Source organism: Pagrus pagrus (genome assembly GCF_965226575.1).
Source record: "Pagrus pagrus genome assembly, chromosome: 18".
NCBI lineage: Eukaryota > Metazoa > Chordata > Actinopteri > Spariformes > Sparidae > Pagrus > Pagrus pagrus.
The window spans coordinates 15,577,777-15,601,645 of NC_140202.1; the positions used below are offsets into that span (position 1 = coordinate 15,577,777).

At 45.2% G+C, this 23,869-nt stretch overlaps 1 protein-coding gene across 2 annotated transcripts in view; it reads right to left on the reverse strand.

The window, feature by feature from the left end:
* Window positions 1-19,342, reverse strand: part of kif26ab (kinesin family member 26Ab) — a 66,966-nt gene extending 47,624 nt beyond the window's left edge. The window contains exons 1-2 of one of the 2 annotated variants that reach the window (XM_084381032.1): window positions 18,917-19,342; window positions 16,678-16,896 (exon numbers count right to left, since the gene is read on the reverse strand). In XM_084381032.1, coding sequence (XP_084237158.1) covers window positions 16,678-16,896; window positions 18,917-19,051 — 354 coding nt within the window. In that variant the 5' untranslated portion in view covers window positions 19,052-19,342. Of the gene's footprint in view, window positions 1-16,677; window positions 16,897-17,114; window positions 17,312-18,916 lie in introns of those variants that run through there. The other variant, XM_084381033.1, reaches the window with a different exon arrangement.
* Window positions 19,343-23,869: the final 4,527 nt, after the last annotated feature.

Here is a 23,869-nt window from a genome sequence, read left to right on the forward strand (position 1 = left end):
GTGTACGTAAACATACGGATCTACCATATTAGCATACTGGCCTCATTTTATATGGTTATCACAATATTTCATCCCTGACACCTTCTGTGAAAATACATAGCCACACAGAGCGGCGTGAAAGCGATGACAAGGTGAAATGTTGAGTGTCCTACAACAATTATTCTCTCCACTTTCCCCTCAGTATGGACGGTGCCGTGATTATGCTGGCAAGCTGCCATATGGATAAATATTCAAGTTTTCTGTTGCTGCTGCGAGAGTTTCAGTCCGCCTCCCACTCTCTCTCAACACATGGAGCGACTATAGGTTCAGCCTGTGAGGAAAAGCCCCATAATGAGACTCCGTAAGTGGTTATTGTCGAGCGTGGCACTGCTTTATTTGGAAGATATCTCAATTTTCACTTATCGGCCCGTGTGCCAGCGCGGATACGCAGGCAACAGGCTAACTTATTAGCATCACAAAGCCGCGGGGACTATAGGAACGAGCTAAAGGTTAGACCCCCATTTTGGCTCCTTAACTGCGTTCGTTACAGCAAAGCGCAAATCACCCTGAGCCAAGGTGAGCTGTGCTAAGCGTCCCTATCCCATCCACTCCCAGTCTGCAGAGCATTATCTCAGAGAGTGACATGCTTTGTGTCTGACAAAGCTGCTGCGTGTCGGCAGAACAATGGAGCGGCAGAGTTGCGAGCGGCGGAGCTGTTCTGGTGCAACAGCCAAGTGTAGGTACAGCAGAGAGAGAGGGGGAATACTAATTTATCATGAAAGATGTCATTACCATGCCAATGACTTCTCAGAGAACATAATTATCACTAATAATAGAAATTTAAACATCAGCCCAGGGCATTCAGCCAGGAGGGGTTGTATTATTGGAAAACTGTTGTCTGTTTATGAGAACTAGATACTGAAGGCTGGTGAGAGTACTGGTAGAAAAAAACACACTGAGATAAGCACTAACCATTATCTGTTTTTTTCTTTTTGTTTTTTTTTTTCCTTGCTAATTGAGACGTCTAGACACATTCAATTGAACATCAGCGAGATAAGGAAGTAGGCTGAACTATCTCTGCGGAGAATAGTGCACACTAATCCACTTACTGAGTCTGACGGATTTTCATTCACTATCCTAGAAAATGCTTGGCTTATCGAAATGTTTTCACATGCACATTTTCCCACTTTGTCTTTTAGGAACAATGGCATCCTGCAAATGGCCTTAAGGCCTCCGACAAGAAGCAACTCCAACCATTTCACTTATTATTCAAATCAGTTGGTGAGGATTGTTTTTTCTCTTCTTAACTTGGGAAAAAAACATGAACTTCTGCTTTATTTCAGAATTTAAAGATCCAGTGTGTAGGATTCATTGGAATCTACTAGCAGAAATGGAATATAATATTCATAAATGTCATGTTTTCAGTAGCGTATAACCACGTGAAACTAAGAATTGCTGTTTTCATTACCTTAGAATGAGCCTTTTGTACCTACAGAGGTATTGGCTTCAGATATTTCCCAGGATAAGTAAAGACTTTGACCTGCTGGTGGCGTTACAAGTCAGAGAATCACCAAAGTCAGTGTGATTCATCCACTGGGAACTATGAATCTCTGCACAACAATTTATATTTCATTAACAGGCAAAAATGTCAACCTCATGGTGGCGCTGGACGGAAAGTCAGGGGATCAGCCAAGTCAATAAGATCCATCCTCTGGGAAAGTCTGTATAAATGCCATGACAATTCATCCAATAATTGTTGAGGTATTTGCTGAGAAACATTCCAGCAGACAGGAGAAAGCAGACCAATTTGCGAAGGCTTTGCAACTTGTGTTTGAACGAGCCTCTACACGACTAAGAGGTCGGACAAATCACCATCTAAGGAGACACGACTTAACAGAAGGAGACTGCCAATCTAGCCTTTTCTCAGCACAAGCTATCACAAAACAGGGAACGAGTTACAAAACATGACTCTGTGCAACAACTCTATTCTAATGTCAGGGACGCCAACATGGGCGGACAAGGACACTGCTGCTGTCACTCCGCATCGTGAAATGAAGAGATAACCTTGGAGCTGTTGGCAGCTTTGAGTTCTGAGTTCTTGGCTCGATACATTCTTCGGGGGCTTTCTTTCTGCCGGCTCGTATGAAATGTCACAACACAGCAGGGCTCAGCGAGAGTTTAGAAATTCATCATGATGGAAAAACAAGCAATCCTCAGAGAAACGGAAGGAAGACGCAGGTTCGCAGCTGCATTGCGTGTTCGGAGCCGCGCTGCAAGGACGGAACACGTCAAACAAAGTGAAAACAGAAAGTCTGCCGTGAGAGTCATACTTTTGGCTCGAGGATGGTGTTCATCTGTGTCTGTCCGTCTGCATAAGCCCTGAGTGATGTGCTTTAATTGCACTTAAGAGCATGAGAACCACACAGTTAAGAGCAGTTAAATAACAACAGTCACTTAAGGAGGGAAGAGCTGTACAGTCTGCAGGAGACGGATGCAGACTAATGGATCTTTTATATATTCATGAATGTAGAATTGAAAAGTAGCTAGATGTATCATTAAGGTGGGGGGTGTAAAACTTTATGTATGGCTCATATTGCTTTGCTTTGTCATTCTCATGAAGTAGATTGAAACAAAAGGAAGCTATTATATCATGTCAGACCGAAGCTTAAGCTACATCTGTGCCTTTTTCAGCTGCAAACACACACACACACACACACACACACACACACACGCTGTCATACATAAAGAGGGTCTGGGGATGCAAAAGCATGCCCGCTCCATGCTCAGGGTTTGATTGCGGGACTCAGGGGTCAAAGGGTAACTAATTGTGCGACTCATGGAGGTCAGCGTCGGTGCGGCCTTCTGCCAGAGCACTGGAACACCACCTGAAGGTCTGTCAAGAAAGACAGATGAACTCCGACCTCCCTGCTGATGACATCGACCCCGGTCAGCAACCGCGCGCCATATCTTAATCTGGGTCACGGAGACAGGAGCAGACCAACGCTGCTGCTCCAGACGCGACGTGCTGAAGGAGCTATTGCTGATGTTTACCTGTCCGGTCTCATGTTCAGTTACTCATCAAATATCACAAATAAAACAAGAATTCTCCACAAGGTCAAACTTGGCGACTGAAGTCGCTCTGGTGAGTCCGCAGCGTGCGCACGAACTGCTGGGACAACAAAAGCAGAAAAGCCTGCTTGCATGGTGCAACCTGGCTGATCTGACAATAGCATTCTTGTGTAAGCAGCTCTTTCTTTTTAAGAGACCCCATAAAAAGCTAAACTTAGCTCTGCCTTCAAACTCTTGGAATTCCACAAGAGCAACTCTCAGTTTTACACAGCGGCTCCCCTAAGCAGAGCCGAGCGGGAGATGGTTATCATTTTTCAACAGTCAATAATTAGCTGACTCGCTAATCAGCTGTTTGTGCAGCGCGCCTGTCCGTGCCTTCTCATTTCGCTGTGTCGCAGCAGACGCCGGGGCTTTTACCTGCCATGCCATCAGTAATCCACCGCCTGAACCACACTGATAGCTGACTCTACTGTCTGGAATGTACTCCTCACAGTCGAGACCCATAAAAGAGCACTTATCAGGTCGACTGTGCGCGCGTGTGTGTGTGTGTGTGCCATCCTGTTGTAAAGGATTAACAAATATGTGTGATGGATGGTCACAATCACACGACAACTCCAGCCTCATGGAAAAGGTATTGTGATGGAGGTCTAGGGATCATCCAAAGAAAAGGAGTGTCTCGCTTTCATGATTAACAAAATGTCAAAAAGGATTTCCCTTCCTAAACAGAGACTACAATCATGCGAGGCTGCCAGCCAAAGGGACACGGCCAGATGGGACGTCTCTCCTCTCTCCTCTGCCGCACTGTTTTGGAGACAAAAATGACCCAGACCTGTGTCAACAGCTGGGGAAAGCATCCCTCGCTGTGCTTTGCGAAAGTGATAAAAATAACGCCACGAAGGATCCCGCTGCGGGTTACGCCCTGGACGGGTCTGTTTTTCCTGGCCGGGAGGGTCACTGTCAGGCAGAGCTGGACCTCCAGCCAACACACATCAAGGCAGCGCTTTCCTAGCCTCCATTCTCGCCCCTGTCCTTTCCTGTTTTGACAGGAAACAGGAGATGATAACACAGGCGCACAAACAAGCAGAGATTGCCTCCGACCTGCTGCCGTGCTGTCCTCGTGTGGCGGTGGACTTCTGTTTTCTTTAGAGGGCCTCGTGTCCAAACATGCAAAAAATAACACGTTCGCTGTCTAATGCAAACATGGACACCAGGCCACTGTGACGCACACGCATGCGGACACACCTGACACACACATCGCCTACACACCTGTCCTCATGCCAAGCTTGAATAGCCTCTCCAGAACCTGGCACCGTCTTCTGTGTGTCTAGCACTTCCTCACAGGCTCCCAGCAGCGTGCCAGCACAGCGTCACACAAAGGAACGCAATAAAACGGACCACCAAAGTCACGGACACAAGGCTGAAAGAAGAGAGATGAAAGCTGCGGTCGCCACGGGGAACCAAACATACGCTGCAGAGGTGAGCCGAGGAGCAATGTCAATATCTAGCAGAGAGAGGGAGAGGAAAGGGAGGCATCGGGGGTATCGTCTCTTGTCCAAGGCTCTTTTTTGGAATGTGGGCCTTTTATGTTGTCAGGAAGCACACCACGGTGAGACACAACAAGTGGAGTGACGGGGCCATTAGAGAGGCTTTGTTGATGGTGAGAGAAGCTCAAAGGGACGGGACACTTTGATTGCCCTCTCTGATCCCCCACTAGCCTTTGTTTATGAGCTAATTAAGTATTGTTCAGCGGCTGCAGGAGCCTCGAGCCCTCCGTCCCCATAGCGCCACCATGACTTTCAATGGCTACTGTAGGGCTTTTACAGCACCCTCTATAACTTAACAACTCCAGCTGGAATCTCTTTCTGAACTCTTTTCTCATATGGGAACCAACCTCTGATGAACCCGAGATGTGAATGTGCATGCGAGTGCATAAAAGAGACGGAAACGCACAAATCAGGTATAGTCCGACAGGTCAAATGCAGTTCAAATGTGGTCTCCAGTGACCGCGTCTGTGGGAGTTCAAGTGTGCCCTGCTTTCACCCCTCAACTCGACGCCGCAGCCAAAACAGCCTCTCGCTCACAAAGAGATGAAGACATAAATGCCCAGCGTGGGACGAGGGGAGGCCGAGGGGTCAGCGAATGGACAGAATAGGGAGGAGGGGGGTGACGTCTTGCTAGATGAATGTGGTAATGACCGTGTGACAGCGGAGAACACATGTTGGTGAAGGGCTGCTCACACAGACAGCTTTATATAAATTGAACACCAAGTACACTAAGTATACTAAGTACAGTTTATTCAAGTATTGTAGCTAACTACAATTCTAAGGTCCATTTTCTGCTACTTTATACATTCACTTCACTACATTATAGAGGCAAACATTGTTCCTCTTATCCCACTGCATGTATTTGATAACTTTAGTTACTAGTTACTTTGCAGGCTCAGATTTGTCAGTGTTGATAAGCCGTTACTATCAGTGTTACACTTGTATGATCTAACGAATTATTTCTGAACAGCTCATGAACTCAACCCAAAGGTCAGCATTGCTTTGTCTGACCAAGTCCTCCCCTGGAAACCAACACACTGCTTCAACGTCAAACTCAAACGGACACAACCTTTAAAACGCTGCGTGTAAATAAAACCACACATTTAAGTTTGACCACATAATAGTTTTACGGCCAGCCAGCTGTCTGGACTTGCAGCGGACATAAGAGAACGACCCCAGGTTTTTGAAAGTTTTGCCTCTAATGAGCTGCTGAGTCGCTGCTCTTGGAGGGGAGAAGGGGGAGGTGGGGTCGGACGCAGCGAAGGGTCAGAGGACTGAACGGTAGCATCCACTCCTGACGAGCTATGCAGGAATTCAGCAAGGCCAAAGACACAGGTGTGCTCCCCGTGAGCTTCCCTCCTTCTCGACGGGCATCTGAGGGAGGGAAGCATCTCCGCGTCGCACAGACACGTTCAAAAGCATTCCAGCAATGTTTTTTTTGTTTGATGCATACATTTAGAGCAGTAAACAACGGCTACTATCTATCATCTTGAGTACTTAAAAGACACCACAGAACACTAACGCTGCAATGATTGATAGGTTAGCTGTCAACGTTTACATTTATCGCCAACTACTTTGCTATTAATCGTTTTGACTAATTTTTCAAAGGAAAAAAGTCACAATTCTCAGATTCAAGCTGCTTAAATGTGAATATTTTCTGCTTTCCTTACTCCTCTATGACAGAAAGTAAACCGGATATCTCAAATCGACATTTGAGAATATCATCTTGGGCTCTGGGGAACACTGATCAACGTCTTTCACCATTTTCTCGACAATGAAAATAATCGCGAGTCGCAGCTCTAAGAAGCGCCAGCGTGTAGGCAGCTCCAAACAAATAGCAAATCTGTCTAACGGCCTTCAGTTAGGCCAAAGAGACTTCTATGAATAACCTGTACACATGCACACACAAACTTGTCCACACTCTCTCACAGGCTTGTTCTCACACTCAGCATGGGAGTCAGCCACTTAGCTGGGGGTCTGCTCTGCACAGTGAGGCCCAGCAGCGAGTTCCCAGAACAGCGAGGATAGCTGGGCTTTTATGGGCGATGCCGAGCTGATACTGAGAAGCAAACGCAGAGGATGGAGAGGCAGTTTGGGACTCATAAACAGAGAGGTTTAAGTTTAAGTGCCCGACACACACGAAGGAGATAAAACAGCCCAGAGCTCTTCAGCAGAGAGAGTGACATCATAAAATAGAGCGGCCGTAACAAGAGGGGAAGCATAAAGGACGGATCTATTAATGGGAGCTGGTTCATGGGAGAGAGGCAGGGGAAGGTTTACTTCACATGCATCCGCTGGGAGTGATGACAAGCTCAAGATGGCATCAATTCTCAGGACAGCATATCTCTGCTGATCTGAATGTGAATTAATTAATCTCATTTAGACTTTTTTCTGAACACCAATGACCTCCGTGAAGTAAATGTGCTTACTTCACCAGCTCAGAAGTGGGCGGAAATATAAGCCAAGTTCAAGATTGCACAAAAAAATCAGTGTTGATTATGAGGAACTGGGTTTTCTTGACGTTGCTTCTTTTTTTCAAAGCCCAAGGCACTATGTCACACCTTTATCAACTTACTACTTACTTACAAACTAAACTAAAGAAGGGATAAGGTAGAGAGACGCTGGGAACAGGGCAGTGCTAAAGAGGCTGAAGTGACAGGTGTGGGGGAAAAATCAGGCTGGGGAGGAGCACAGGAACATAGGAGGGACACAGAGCACTGGGAACACAGGTGAGCAGGAAGTAGAAAGTGACAACAAGACACAAGAGGATGTAACTACAAAATAAAACAGGAAATAACTTACCAAAAACCAAAACCATGGCACTGTTAGGTCAAGCAGCCCAAAAGCAGCAAAAACCACAACGTGCCTCAGTCCTTGCTGCTTTGGGAGCTCCTCAGACGTTTTCCCAAAAGTGCAAAAATCCAAGAAAAAGCCCTCACCCGCCAATCAACTGCAAACAATACTCCTACTGTATCTTGACTGACTTCTTCCTGGTGGAAATCCATTATAAAAATCCATACAGCTGAGGCTGACCTTTTCAGCGCTCCGCCAACTGAGAAATTCGGCGACACACAGTTTTCCATGGGAATAAAAGCAACTTTGCTGCCATTTTGCAGAATGCATTGCCATGCTATTTCCTTTAAAATGTCAGCAGGCAAATTGCGAAGTCAAGTCGTTCAATAATGAAAGAAAAACGCACACCGAAACACACGTTCTCCACTTCCTCTTCCCTTCTGCTGCTTCTGACTGCAGCAGGGATACATGCTAATGTGCAAATCTGAGATAAATATTGGATGATAAAACGACACAGGCCACACAGCTAATAAGTGAGTGGAAAGTAGTTTAACAGTAGGATAAGTGGCATGTTAGGCCACGATATAAGCACCAAACCAGCAGCAAGTCAGAAAAAACAGCAGGGTGAAAATCACAGCTAAAGAGCGCTTGTACTCTCATCATATACACCCTAAAGCGAAGCCTGCTGAGTACCAGAGTAATGGCAGCGGCTGGTCACCTTCTCCATCACCTTCTACATTAACCAGACCACCACCAGCCCTGCGTGTTGGAATGAGGATAAAACACTGGCTGTAATAATGCAATCATAAATTGGTAGCAGTTAAGTTCAGAAAGATGGATGACTTCTGCGGCAAAGTGGAAAGGATGGAGCGACTCCGACTGTGCTTTATCTCTTTCTTTTTCCTCTGGTACTTACACGCACATTCACACATCATCAATACACACACTCATCCTCGCTCACAGGGCTGGACACTCAAGCATGAAATGAACATGAGCAGCGTGAACTTTGACTGGCATTTTCACGCTGCGCCAGGATTTATGGTGCACTATATACGTATCAGAATGAGCTCCTGACAATAAAGAATAGCCCGACGCATAGCGGGGCAGCCCAGTAGGACGGGTTAACACAAGCCATCTACCAATCACAACACAACCCATCACAATCCATCTACTGTTACACAAACACAAATAGACCCGCACGGGGATGTATGCATACCGTCACCAAGGCACATATACAGAAATATGACATGAAAGCACGCTGGTGCACTCGCATAGCAGGAGCGTAACACAACCACACTTTACTACTGCTGGTCACTGAGAGGCTCCGTGGACATGTTGTTCACGGAGGGGGCTGCTCATTCCCTCTAAGCATTTATCACAGATTTTATAAACCTCTAACATCCAACACTTAACATCTGCCAAAGAGGAAAACAAACAAGGCCAATGTCAAGTCCAACTTAGGCACCATACTCCACTGATCCGCTGTTTGCTGTGAGCATGGGAGCCACGCCCAAACAGCCCCGAGTTTGCTGTCTGCATATCCATCTTGGCAAGGATACACAGCGCTGGCATTCTCTTTCAGCACATTGCTATAAGCCAGGCGATTTGTCTGCTACCACAAGGCCTGCTGTCAATTGAGCGCGTTTTATGGAGCCAGCAGGAGATTACCTCCAACTCAGTGCTCCTCGATGTCTGTGTGCCGCCTTGAAAATTTATCTCAACAACTATGTTTTTCCAATACTCTGAATCAGACTCAATAATGGACCGCAGTCTGCCTGGATCGAGCACGTCTCACTTCACCGTGACATACGGAGCCGGGCGGCAGGAGCCCCGAGATAGCATAAAACAAACATACACATACTCAGAATCACACTGAGGCGGCTGGCCCTAAATTAACAAGTCAAACTGATTCATTCCCTCTGGTTACACTTCTTGTTGCATTTGTGTTCTTTGCTCGTTGACATTTCTGCTTTTGTTGCTCTGTTCCCATGCTGGCAGACCTGCGCTGTGCTGTAACACATCACCCTGTCAGCCCAGACTGCAGTGCCATTGTTTCATTTTAGTCTGGCTCAGTGTAACACATGATCCTTCAGCAAACAGCAGCAAGCCCATTCAGACAAGTGCTATTATGCATGGCAATCATCCTTCAAACGCACCAACAATGAGAAACAGCTTAATAATACAGGTGATGTCACAATCTCTGCCTTACCTGGTGCTTTACTTTAAAAAATTCTGTAAAAATGATCGCTAACAAAACAAAACAAGACCCAGGCCTCACTTTTCATAGAAACACACACCTGCCACCAGAGCAGGGGGAAACAGCTAGCAAACAAATACTGCCTGCTAGCACCTTTTGAGTTCATTCTGTAAAACCACAACTTGTTTATGTTACAAGTTTGAACAAATTAGTGCCAGAGAAAGTATTATAGTATGACTATTTCTCACACATTAAGGCCATTACCATTCCTTTGTACAGAATACGTCTCTTTAAATGCATCACATCACCTCAGCAACATTTTAGAAAAGATCTAGGAAAAGCTAAGACGGTCGACCAAGCGTGAAGCTTCTTCTCCTCTGGTTATTGCCTTCTCATCAGCTCATTATAATGAAATGGTGCAGCTGGTCTCCTAAGTCACACACTTTGATTGAACGTCTTTACTGAATAGCGATTCAGGATAATAGGTCGGCTTTACATATTTGACTTTAATGAATGAGAGAGGCACTGAAACCTTTACAATAAGTGAAGGCAGCAGAGTAAATTCCCGGATCTAAGCAGCTCTAAACAGCTCCTCTCACCTCGACAGGTAACTGAGGGAACATCTGGATGGCTCTCTGTAGACGTTACAGGAAGGGCCAGATGGCCAGAAGAGGACACATTCAGGTAAACTCTGTCCATATGTGTGTGCGTGTCTGAGCTCACGCATGAGTTCACCTGTGTGCACGTGCCTGTGTATGTAGATGTAGAGCCTCAGTCAGCTCCTGTTTCATCTCTGCAGTCAGGAGCGCAGTGCAGACGTAAGGAATTGCAGTTATTCCAGGTGGAGAATTCCTCATCCTCCACTATCAGATTCCTTCACTCTCCTCCTGATGAAAACATGAGCATCAGCCTCTCTGCAGCTCATTTTCCATCCAGACCCATCAACCCATGCATCTGCGCACCCTGAACCCATTTCCTGCACTCTGCCTCCGGCAATTTGGCCTCGCAATTGGCGATAAGTAGCGGATTGGGCAGCAACAATTGGGGTCAATTCACTTTCAGCTCACCAAATTAAAGATGTAAAGTGAAACTGCAGCAGACACGGTGAAGATGTGGCCTTCATTCCAGAGCTGCCTGAAGGTTAGAAAAAAGGGTTTTGTCCAGTGAAAGTCAGCCCCTTTGAAAAGCAGGACCAGCTGTGAAAATCTGGAAGCAGGAAAGTGAATGAGAAACTCTTTACGCTCCCTTAACTACTGACGGAGTTGTTCCACCGTCCACATTATAAGCACTGTGGCTGCAATGTGCAGCTTCCAAGTGGAGATAAAGGCTGGAAAATAAAAGAAATGAAGGAATTTCCTTCAAAGGCAACCAAAAAGTGAACCGAATGAGTCCTTTGTACTATGGCATAGTTTGAGTTTTTTTATAGCCTACTAGTGGCAATATGATCAGCATTTCAGTGCATACAAGTGCCAAGTGATGACCATTTGTCTATAAAAACTCTTTTTTTAATTTTCACAAAAATAAGCCACAAATTCTTAAGTGTTAAAGGTGCAATATGTAAGAATTGGCCTCCTGTCAAATTCATATTCAAAACAAACAGGGGGCAGCATATCATCAGAGTGGCGCTAAGGGCTCAGTTAGCTCAGTTAGCTGTGCAGCTAAGGGTTCGGACTGGGGGCCCGGGGAACAGGGGCATGTTAGTGTTAACACCGCTAGCACAAGTGCTTTGGACCGGGCTGGTTAGCATGCTAGTTGGTTTTTTTAACATTTTCAACTAAATGTGCCCTACTATGAATGAGCTATGATTTAAAAGTAGCATGCAGGAACATAGAGAGAAAATGAATCATGCATAGAAATCAGAAATTCTGACTCAAGATGCATCGATGATCGTTTTATTATCGCATCGCGGCCCCCTGAAACAAAGTCGGATCGAATCATGAGCTGCCAAGAGAGTTCCACCGCTAACAGCCAATGTAAGAGAAGTGAACACAATGCATGCAAATGTGCCATGTGAAAAGGTGGCTGTCAGCTGCGGGAAGAGTGAGTGAGTGGAGCTGTGGAAACTTGAGGTGAAGTGGCAGTGAACAGCTGCATGTCGCTGAGGCTCACAGATACACTGCAGCACGGTAGCGCCGTGACTGATGTCTGTGGTCTGTGGACCACTTGACACCAGATTATTGCTCTGCTGTTTAATACAGCCACATGCCATAAAGCAGAAGTCACACTGCATGCAGGGATGAAGCAGGAGGGGAGGGGGGAACACCTCAGCCCAGAGTCTCCTCTATTCTCCCCTCTCGTCTCTCATCTCCTCCCAGGCTCTCTGGAGTGCATGCACTGCTGAGCAGGCACACAGGCACGCAACACACACATCACACTGAGCCTCAGGGGCTCAGGTGCTTAGAGGTGAATAGAATAATATAGTCATGCTCTGTTTTAACTCGACGTTAGCTCAAGTTTCACAACCGGAGGGGCTTTTCACACGGTCTTTTTTTCTTTATCCTTCCCTCCATCCGTCTGCCAGTCCCTCCGTCCTGTCGTCTGCCCTCCTGCAGCGAATCTATGGCAGCCTACACCTGTTTCAGCCCAGGTCGGCCCCCTGAAACCCTAACCCACCATAAAGACTGGGAGAACTGACAGAAAGGTCAGAGGCCAGTCAACAAAGGCCTGTGACTCGCCTGAGAAACAGTAGCCAGGTAGGCTGACCTGCAGCTATTGACAAGCGCCCACTTCTTCACTGTCTCCCCTGAACCATTTCTCTCACACTGACCTGTAAACACACACTCATCTACACACAGTATACTATTATCAACAAAGCATTGTTCCTGCTGGCTACTTGGCCATGGCAGCCAAACACTTCTTCCTTGACAGTTTATAAATCCTTAGGTGGGTAAGCAGGCACAGATGTATTAGAAAAATAGGTGGAAAGCAGGCACCATACAGTGAATACATGAGATTTGTATACATACACACAAATGACTGCGTAGAACGAAGTGTTTATTTCACACCGAGCTAAGTCAAACAAACTCATACTGCACAATGTCACTGACTTTTTGGCCAGGAAACATTTGTGGCATGACGTGAGGTTGATTAATTTCCCTTCCTTAGTGCTTCAGGAAACAAAATCTGATTTGTAACACTGGCATGGATCCACTAACAACCCTGCACTTACAGTAGATCATGGGTCAGATGAGGAACAAAGCCCAAACAAATCAAACATGAATCCAAATGAGCAATCTGTGAGAATTACTGGAGCCATAATTTATGAATTCAACATGAAAAAACTGGCAAAAGGCCTCGTGTTGAAAATTAATTCCTGCAGCCGCATTCATAGTCAGACTCTCACACACACACCATCCATAACAGGCTTGGACACATTGTGCATACATCAGCGGTGCGTGGTATACACGATTCGCTGGCGGTCTGCTCTTTCTCTGTCTCCCAAATTTAACTACATTATACCTTTATCTTCATGCTGACCTGGTCAGTTTTTAAATCCTAAATTCAGTTCTTACATATCCAAAAGGCAAAGGTTATCAGAAAGGTGAGGCCTGGCTGAGACTGACCTCAACCTCCAATCTCCAAGCCCTGAAAGCCCTGCAGGACGTTCTCTGTTAATCATTCAGTGTACTCGCAAGGTCCAAGACTGCTTAAGTGTATTCATAGGCCTCAGTATTTACGAGTGGGTGTTAACACTGCTGACTTTATCTCTGACCTGCAGTCTCTGCAACATACCAAACCCCAATATAGGCCTATGTGCTCTCGAACTGAACTGCAAAGACTTAACATATTTCCATGTTCCAGCCTCTTGTTTTACGTATCAGTAACTAATGGCACCCAATAAAGTGCATACCTCCGCCAAGGCCCAACAGTCTGATTTTGTACTCACTAATAGATACCAGCCACCTAAATACTCCACCTTTTTCATCAAGATTGATGCATTATTCCCTCAGAAATAAATTAAAATGTCAAAACGACAGAAACGCTCTATCTGATTATGTTAATAAAGAAAGTGAGAAGAAAGTGCTGGATCGATCCCTTGATGTTCATGGGGTCTATTCTGGACTAAGACCCGTCTTTCATCCGAGTTTCGTGGAAGTCTGTTCAGTAGTTTTTGTGTAAACCAGGTGACAAACCAACAAATCAGTCAACCAACAAATGGACACAGGCAAAACCATAACCTCCTTAGCCAAGGTAAAAACACATACATAGCCTCTGAGAATAGTTTTGGTAAATAACCTTATTCACCTTCTCTCAGAGAGTTTTAGCTGCTTCCCAGACACCCCCTATTTCTTTATGGTTTCATATTAAGCGCACAGACATGACAGTGGTATCCATCTGAGCAACAGTGCACCACCCCATCAACATTGTCTTTTTTTGTTAGGCTCCCATTCAACCTGAATGCCATCTCTCTCATGGATCGGCAAATACAATTAAGGTTAGCCCTTTCAAAAAAGAAAAAAAAAAACAAGATATCAAGTGACAGAGCTCCTGTCTAAGATGTGACTGAGGGGCTTGAGCTGCTCCAGTGTGGCCACGGGCGAGGAATTATGGTCCTTACAGGTCACGGCCTATTGTTGTCACTGACACTCGCTTGGTTATTTCATGAGATGGTTGATGGCACAGCCACAAAAACACTGTCCTCTCATTACATCTCATCAGCACACACAACCAAAACGTGAAGTATCCCACTGACTTACAGGGAGCAGTTTATGAGCTGGGGTTGGCTCTGATCCAGCTGCATGGTCCTGTCTGCCTGTGTTGACACAGCCTCTGATTACAGTAAGACGCTAACTGTTTACTTTGAAGTTGAGGTTTCAGTGATCATCTTTCTTTACATCACACCTCACCTAGCCACCGTGTCCAGCCACAATAAGCACAGTCTACAATTATTGAATCCAGACTGTCTGCCGTTCACTATTGAAGTCGTCGCTTACCGTTGCTGTGGGTTTTAATTATGCAAATTAAGTAGGTGAATTCCCCTGATGAGATCAAATCTGGAGGTTGTCAGTGTCTGTGCTGTTCCTGCTTGTCCTTTGAGCAGAGGGCAGGGAGTTTTTTAAATCATCTTCTGGTCTGAAGGCGGCTGGAGCTTAAGGCTGGTAGCTCAAGGACATTAATTTCAGGGAAGTTAATTTGGGGTTGAGCCCTTCAACACAGTGTCATAAAATATTTATAATTAGAAAAGCGTTGCAAACGATGTGTATGAAGGGCAATGTCGTTGCATGTGCAGTTGAAATAGTTTGAAGAAAGTTGTCAAACTCTGCTCCTCTTGAGATAAAGCAGGCACTCACAGGCAGGAAGCATGAGAAATGTTTAATTGCTTCAAGTGGATGTGGACACAAAGAAATAATTCGTCATCTTAAGTTTTCTAATGCTGGCTGGGTGGTTTCTGTGCAAAAATAAGGAAGAAGAAGAAAAACAGTTGCCAGTCTTCACCTAGGAGACTGTTACTTGCCTACATTTCTTGCTGGACGTAGTGTAAGCAACTTCCTTTAGACCCAAACAGGAAAACACAAGAGCTGTCTGGGAGGCCTCAGTGTGTGTGAACAGTGAACTTTCCCTCTAGTCGGCTTCATGTATAAAAACACATTCACTCTACCCAAACACTCTTCCTTGATTTTTTATCTACTCGCTGCTACTACTGTATTCAAACAATAAGTCTACAGGCAGGGGTGACGGGGAGAGGGATGTCTGGGGACCAAGCCGACTTCCTCCGCACAAAAAAACGGATGGGGAGGGAGGGGAAGTGGGACCTCGGGTAAACAGTCTCCGCTCTCGTTTTTTCCCATGACGACCGCAGACACAACACTGGCCGGACCCTGGCAGGTAGCTTGATCCCAGACACACACATGGGGCCACCTGAGTCGCCCCGTTGACCTTATTCCCTCTGTGGAGGAAGCAATTTGGAAGCGATCATCCGTGACTGCGTCCATCCTATGAGGGCCCGACAGGTGGGCAAAGACAATGGGTGTATTATCCCTCAGCTGGAGCAGCCCATACCATAACCCTGGTACAATAAGAGCACCCTGCCATCACTGTTTGCCACCCCAAAATTAAGGGCCAATTTAGCCATCAACAAGTGCAAAACGGGGGGGAAATGGGCTGTTCCCATCTACAGAGCACCTGGTGAAGGCCACAAAGTGCTGCTGGAGGGTCCCACACTAAAAAGGGGAGGTCAGTTCCCAGGGCAGATAATGGCACTTAGAGGTAGGCTTAATGTGTTTACGGGGTGGACTCACCTGATACCTGAACATAGATCTGATACGCTCAGAACAAAGATTAGACCACACATGCAGATGTCTCAAACAAGGAGCCCAGGTGCTTCAGAAATGCCCCCTTGTCTACCTGTTCAGGGTGCTGTGGGATCCTGGGGTGAACCTTGAAGAGCTGTAATCCAACCCGACTTCTCTCTCTAAAACGGGACAACAAAGGAGAACCGACCCGAGGGGGCAAACCCAGCCCGCCACAACAACAGCAGCAGTCTCAGGGCCTATATTTAACAGCGGTGGGAATTGTGGGAGCAGCCGTACAGGAACACTTTCAATGCACAGCGAAGGTCGACTGGGACTCCGACTTCCTCCTCAGTCTCCAACGTGAGCGGCCCGCTCATTTCAACTCCCTCGACCACCCCCACACCCAGCAGCAAAATAAAGAGATAAGCATTGTTTGGCTAAACAATGGGCCACTTTCAAAGTCTCAAAAGCTTCCATTTTCACATCCAAGGCCAGCATTTGAAGTCGAGCATGCCAATAAACAACTTTACAAGAGGACGGTGAGAGCTTTCTTGGTACTATTATAAACCGTGGAGAGGATCAGATTTCATTGCCCAGAGATATCAGCATTAAGAGCAGGTGCAGGTGTGCAAGAAAAGCCAGGAGACATGTGTGGTGCTACAGCATGCAGCTCAGGCCGAGAGGCTGCTGCCAAAGCTGACACATGTAGATATATTGAACCTAAACTCACAATTTTCTAACAAGAAATACTGTGAAAAAGCAACTCAGGTGATCACAGTACTTCAAACTTAAAGGTATAAATAGTTGCAAAATCAAAAGCTTGAATTTGAAGCTAAAATATTGTGAAGGTTATTAAACCAACCTTTAATGAGTTCTGGTCTGCCAGGGCCAGGGCTTGCTTCTTCAGCTCTGCGACTTTCTTCTGACATTGCTGGCAAAAGCCTCCCTTCTCCTCCGACTCGGAGATGGAAACCGACCCGGCGCCCTCAGGAGGAGGCCGGCTGCTGCACCGCGCGTCCTCCGCAGAGTGAAGCCTCTTCCTGGGGGTTACCGGAGACTCTCCACTCGGACATCCCTCCACCTTCAGCATAAAGAAAGAGTGTGGTTAACTTCGACTGTAAGAATGACAACAGGTCACACCTGCAGTGCGTGCAAGCGAGAGTGAAAGTTTGTTCTACCGCGACCTGTTTGCACCTGTCCAAGTGCGCACCAAGGGGATGCGAGTTGCGCGTCCTTTTTCTTACGTTGGGTGAAAACAATCCTGTTCAAACACTCGATCGTGTGCAGTGAGACACTTACAGTGAACATGCGGTCGTTGTGGTCCCGTCCATCAGGAGCTGCACTGCACCCAAATGAGCTCATTCTCCCAGATCAAGGTTTCACCTTCAGGAGAACGTCTTTGTCAAACTCAAAAGGTTTCGCAGCTGAAAAACGCGGGGCAGAGCCATAGGCTAGACTGAAGACCTGACTGAGGGTTACCGGTCATCTGTCTAACTGTACTGGACCGGTGGCCTCTGATGGTCGAAGGCAACTGGTGAGTGTGTGCCATAAGTTTACAGCGGAGGAGTTTTGGTACAGGAGGGCGCTCAGCGGTGCGCAGGAGGCGGTGTTACTCCTGGAGAGGGAGGGCTGAGGAAAAGTTTTCCTGCGCATGGTGGGGGGACTAAACAGGGGGGGCTGAGGGCTGTTATTATGCCATAGAGCACTCTGTATTGTCTGTGTGGTGAGCAGTGATATATTAGTCTACTAATACAACCCCATAATATGTACTTTCCCCTTCATTTCCTCTTTGTTTAAGGTGGGAAAATGATCCTACACACTGCTCTGAATCCAGCCCAGTGGAGCTATGTGATGGCAGACCCCAGACTCCATGTTTTTTTATGGCTTCGTTAATGGATTCCATTAAATGACAATACTGGGGACTTTTTACGCATTATTTTATACACATTTACCCACAATTTCACCCTAAATTTTAGGAATCTGTGGAAACCTTTGGATCTCCATTTGGATCGGGAGTTTATTCAGGGGTTCGAGCGGTTTAGAGGCCAGATGCTTGAAAACTTAATGTATATCTTCAGAAAATGATGAATTTATGCACCCATTCTGTTCTCTGTGTTGGCTTTATGTCACACTCAGCACATTCTACCTTGATAAAAGGTGGTTAAATTGAATTCAAGGTACCCAGCCCCTAAAGTGTTGATTAACTGAGCCATCAGACCACCGTTCAGAGACTAAAATATATCATTTCCATTTTCATGAGGTTTCTGTTTCAGCTGGTTCAGCAACTGTTGCCTCTCCTCTCAGAGCGCGGCACTCTGCGCCCGTGTGTGTTGTTGGTGTCTGGCGCCATCATCTGGCCAAAACGCAGAGCAGCGTCTCTAAAACTGGGAGGGTTTGGGGCACTAAGGTTAAATATTTAATTGGTAAACTTTGAATATTTCATGACGGGTGATGTAAGCGACAGTATCCTCCGCATCTGAGGCGGATTCTCTTTTTTTCCTGCCCTCAAACGACCCATTTAGAGACACTCAGTCTTTTGTCTTCTGGTTTGTACAACTCATACCACAGTGAAGACGATGTGACGGGCTGAAATGAAAACCATATAGGCTCAAATACATCTTATAGTGACGTTAAAGCCGCTTTCAAGTTGGATTGCAACATGTTTGAGGATTGTCTAAAAGATACGCACAGATCTGTGTTAGGAAACAGAAGCTAAACTCACGATTAGTCATAAATCTTCAGATAATCCACTTTTATCCACAATTATTCGATTTCTGTTGAAAAAAACTTTTGGAGGTTTTTTTTGTCCAAAATACGCGCCGAGCGATAGTTCAAGAGAATTAAAGTTGATCGTTGATTTGCTGCACAATTTTGCTGAAGTGTTTAAAAAGACAAACTGAAGATGAGTGAGATCCGAGGCTGAGTTTAAAGAGCTGCAGAGGGGATTGAGGATGCTGCGAGGTGCTGTTCAAGGTCCTGAACACCGGACAGGAGCCGTCACATCACTTGTCCTTCTCCTCACTATTTCCCATTTATTATAATGTAACAGAAGAGGTAAGATTTTTTTTTTTTTAATAACACGTGTTTCAGGTTACTCTTACCTTTGTTTTCCTCTTCAGCAGGTGACTTGTAAATCCAAATATGATGTCGGAGTCAACGAAGATCGTCCCCAGGTCTATGACGCCCGGGCTGGGCTTCCCAGCTCCGGGAGACCCTGATGAGTTTGGCAAAGCCATGTGGGCTGCGCGTGTGTAGCCTAGAGAATACTCCACTCCTCGGGAAACCTATTTGATTTGTGTATCCATCTAATTCATCTCTCTGGTACCCCCGTGCAAAAAGATCCACCACCAGGCTTTTTAATCCGGACATCCAGTGACTCACGGTGAGCGCTCGCACGTGTGCGTAAAACCGCCTCTCAGATTTCCAGTGGTCCGAGAAGACAATAAAGCAGTACAATCCATCAGGCGTGCAAGAAAAATGGTTTAAATCCGGTGAAAGACTTTTTCTGAAGCCACCCTGAGGCTGCTCGTGTCTGATCTTTGAGCGCTGCAGGTCTGAGAGCGGAGGAGCACCTTGTGCGTCTGCGGCTCTCTGCTCTCCAGCCCCCACCTCTCTCTCTCCCTCTCTCTCTCTCTCTCTCTCTCTCTCTCTCACTCTCCCATCTCCCCCTCTTTCTCTCTCTCTCTCTCTACCAGTCACTCACTCACTCAGCCATCATCTCTCTCTCTCTCTCTCTCTCTCTCTCTCTCAGCCCCCCCCCCGTCAGACACTGATGACCTGCTCTCCATCCGATTTGCTGGTGCGTCGTTGTCAGCCCCCCCACAATGACAATCCTGGTCATAACCCCTAATGACAGATCCCCTCTAATATTCCCATAATATTCATGTGGGGACTCAGTAATGACCTCATCACAGCTTACTTTGTGGTATTTCTCTCTTCTACATAATGTCCCTGCAGGATGTTACTGTATTAAAGTGTATTTTCAATAAGGAGACACTTCTTATTTACTTCCTGTGATGATGAAGCTCAACTGTAGTGAGGGTTTTCAAATGAAAAGAAAATTGATTTGATTTTGATTGATTTTAATATCCTTTATATTATATATATATATATATATATATATATATATATATATATATATATATATATATTAATCACAGGCTGTATAAAACATTGAATCAATCAAAATGTTCTTTGAAATAATCAACAAACACTGAATAAAACTCTCGTGCGACCTCCGAGCAACTTGATAATTTGAGGTGTTTGTGGCCGCAGATGCTAAATAATGCATCTGATGTCTAAAAGTCAGTAAGATCTCATGATTGCTAATCAATACTCAATGAATAGCCTTCACCATTTCCAGGCTGAGGCTAGTTATCCCACAGATTGAATGGAAGAGACCAGTCGGTAGCTGCATGAAGCCATTGTGTCGATGTCATTAGGCTGACTGTGCAGTATGAAAGACAATGTGAGCACACAGCCTGTTATTTTAATTCAGTCTAAGGCAGAAGTCACAGAGCAGTTTGTCAGCTCATTTCTAATGTATGCACATGGAGCAGCAGAGAGACAGACTGTAGTGATGATGTCATCCACAGAAGGCGAACAGTGGGACAGTGTGACAGCACCCACAGTGATTTCACTCAGACGTGGGCATGTTTCCTGATTCACAGCTGGACACTGCGTTCAAATAAGACTCATTTTAATTGTGACAACTCAAAAAAAAAAAGATGTGCTATCAGCGTCTGTAGTAAGTCAGTGGTTTTGGATTTAAAGGGATGTGATTTAGTCTGGCATGCACTCCCATAATGTTGGACAGATTTTATAAAAGTGTTCAAAATATTAGCCACCAAGGTTAAGATATCCTGACTGTTAGTCCTTGGTGGGGGTCAAGCTTAAAATAAAATTAAAAAAACTGTATCCTACATTTCCCATAATGCATAATCACCCCATGCCCCAGTCTTGAACACATGCAGGCTGTCCTCTTCTTGTTTTATTATATCATGTTCAAACCATACAGTTCTTTTCAACCAAAGATATCAACTGAAAAAGATTCATTTTAAAAGTAAAACAAATCTCAATTAAAAACAACAACACACAAACAAACAAAAATAAACGTAACGACAATACATATAATAAAAAATATAGAGGTATCATGTATCACGCAATAAACACATAAACAAAAAAATACCTAGAGCTTTACATATTTCTCATTGTTTCAGCGCTGGCTTTCTGTTAAGTATATATAACCCTGATGATGTCACTATGACATCATCAGGGTTCATTTTTCAGACTTGGAAAGCCACAGAGGACTGTTGACCGTTGACTTCTAGTAATCATGATGAGTACGCTGGTTTTGAAGTGTGAAATAGGTGTAATGCTGCTTTAAAGAGTTTAAAAATGCTAATATATAAAGATTACTAGACTTTTAGTTATTTATTTTGCTGTTTTGTGTACTTACGTTATCCCAAATGTTTCCAACAGTGTACAAACCCAGAGAAACCTTTAATCAGCTGAAGGTAACGGTGTGTTTCATTCAATCGCCTGTCGCTTAAACTTCAGAGTAACATAAGATGATAGATCAGAGAGTGAGGAAGGAGGCAAGGAAGCAAACGTAACGTGAATTAAACTTTAAAACATCACCTCGTCTGTGAATATTTCTGTCACGTCACACAGATTTTCATCTGTCATGGTGGTTGGTTAACAATGAAGACAACAACTCCCATGATCCTACGCTCCTTCTGATGTAATCAGACTACATATTTTTGTTTACATCGTTTTGATTGAGAGACCCCTAGTGGCAAAAGTGACATACTGGGCCTTTAAGTGAAAAAAAAATAAGTCAGTGGAATATCTAGGGAATCTATATTTAGGGTGGATTCTCCCTTTAATCATTTGATAATTATGATTTAGCCCAGATGTCCCTCAAAAAGATTTATTTTTAAACTCTCATGTTTGCGGTAGGAGAGAAAATAATTTATATAATCGGATAGATGTTTCGAAACTTCAAAGTTGAAGGTCAGCAGGACAAAGAGAAGTTTGACAAGTTTTCTTTTCTCAGCAGGTCAGAGACGATTAAACAACAGATACATAACATTTCATCATTAAAGAAAAGAAGATAGACTCTCATACAACAATGACAGCTGAGCAGAGGGGGATAAATAATAAATATTCTAGGGATGAATAAATTATTTTTGATCTCATACAAACACCTCACACACACAGAGAGAGAGAGAGAGACACACACACACACACACACACACACACACTTTTGGTGATAAGGGGGAGGCAGGGTTGTCAGCAAACCGATAATTACAATCCATAGTAAAGATGATTTACCACGTCCGTCACCCATCTCTCCCCTCTGGAGGAGGTCTGGCCGGGTTGGGTGTCCCCCCCGGCCGCTGATGAAATTCCGAGGACAGGGGTTGGGGGGTGGTTGGTGGTGGTGATGGGGGTCCCCTGGGACCGGATGTACTGCTACATCTGCTGCCCTTGCTCACGCACGCACAGTGAAATCGCTCTGGGCATCTCATTAATGCCTCTCCCATGTCTTATCCCCTCGCCTGGGAGACCTCTGCAGCCTCTCCTCCCGGTGCGCGGCCAGGCTTTGTGAGAAGCGTTTAGCAAATATTGATAGTTCTTGGCGCATGGAGGAGATCAAAGTGGGGAAAAGGAGAAGGGGGCTGTCTGAAAAGGAGAGGGGGAATAATCGGTGCACAGTGCTTTCATGAATGATTTATGCGGTATAAAGTAGCCTGTACCTTTGGGGGGGATTTTCTTTGCTGGAGTTGTGTCAGATTTTGAGTCTTTAGCTCAGGTTTTCCCATAAAGTGGTCCCAAAAATAAAAGATCTGGATGCAAACGTGTGTGTTTAGAATATTTATGGGGAATTTAGTCCTGGACATGTCTTATAAATCAAGATACATGCAGATATAGCTGACCCATGTGTCTAATTACGCACCTACAGTGACCAAAAATAGTCAGTTTTAGATGGGAAATGACAGCAGGCGCATTGGTTTTGCCAGATTTACCATAGCCGAAAGTTTCAGTACTCTGGACAGCGACCATCCACCACAGATTCACGATCCATCATCCCCCACAGGACTCAACAGAGACAAATGAATCTTTATTGACTTGTTTTAATCAGTACTTCTGAACAGTAAAGCAGCACACAAAAAAACAGGACAGGAGAGCTGTTAAAAACTTGTCTGTGTGCCAGCAGAATGAAATTACTGAAGCCTGATGATTTTTACAGCCCTCCACGGTTTCTGGACTGCATTTGTAACACAAGGGGGCACAATGAGAGTGAAATGACAAGAAAGGGACATTCAGGGAAACAGAGAAGCAGAGGAAATCAAACATTTGTAGTAAAGTCATCAAATAAAAAAAGAAAGCCATGCCTTGAGAGATGTTTGCCTTTTTAAAAAAAAAAAAAAAAGATCCATTCAAAGGTAGTGTTTCCCCACGCTGATAGCATTTGTCTGACTGGTCAAGTGGTCCTAAACATTTCACAATTTTCTCAAAGAACTGTTGAACTGTTGAGAACCACTTAATCAGAGAGACCACACACTTCTTCTCCTTCTTCTTCTTCTTCTTCTTCTTCTAGGCATAATCCGCCAAACTTCACTTCACCACAGTTGAATCCTCTGGTGAAAAAACAGAAGAAAAAAACAGCAGCAGCTAGGATTAGTTTCCTGAAACGACCTGTAGACAGTGAACGCATCACGGAGGCAGATTTCAGACACAGAGGGCCTCTGAAAAACAAGCTGTGTGTCAGGAGTGCTTACCTGGAGAAGGTGAGGAGCTCTGTCCTTGTGCGAATGTGCTTCCTCGGTGTCATCCCTGCTCAGAGTGACTGACTGCAGTGTTAAGAGCTCTTTATATAGTGTTTTTTGGGGCTAGGTTCATACAAGCCTCTCATTCAAGGAGGAATGAGGCCCATGCTGGTCTAACCGGATGAGCTGGGTTCCACCAGCAAGGAGCACGACAGGGCAGCCGCCCTCGAGACAGAGATAGCAAATACCAGCCAGTGCAGGCTGAGGAGTCACATGGAC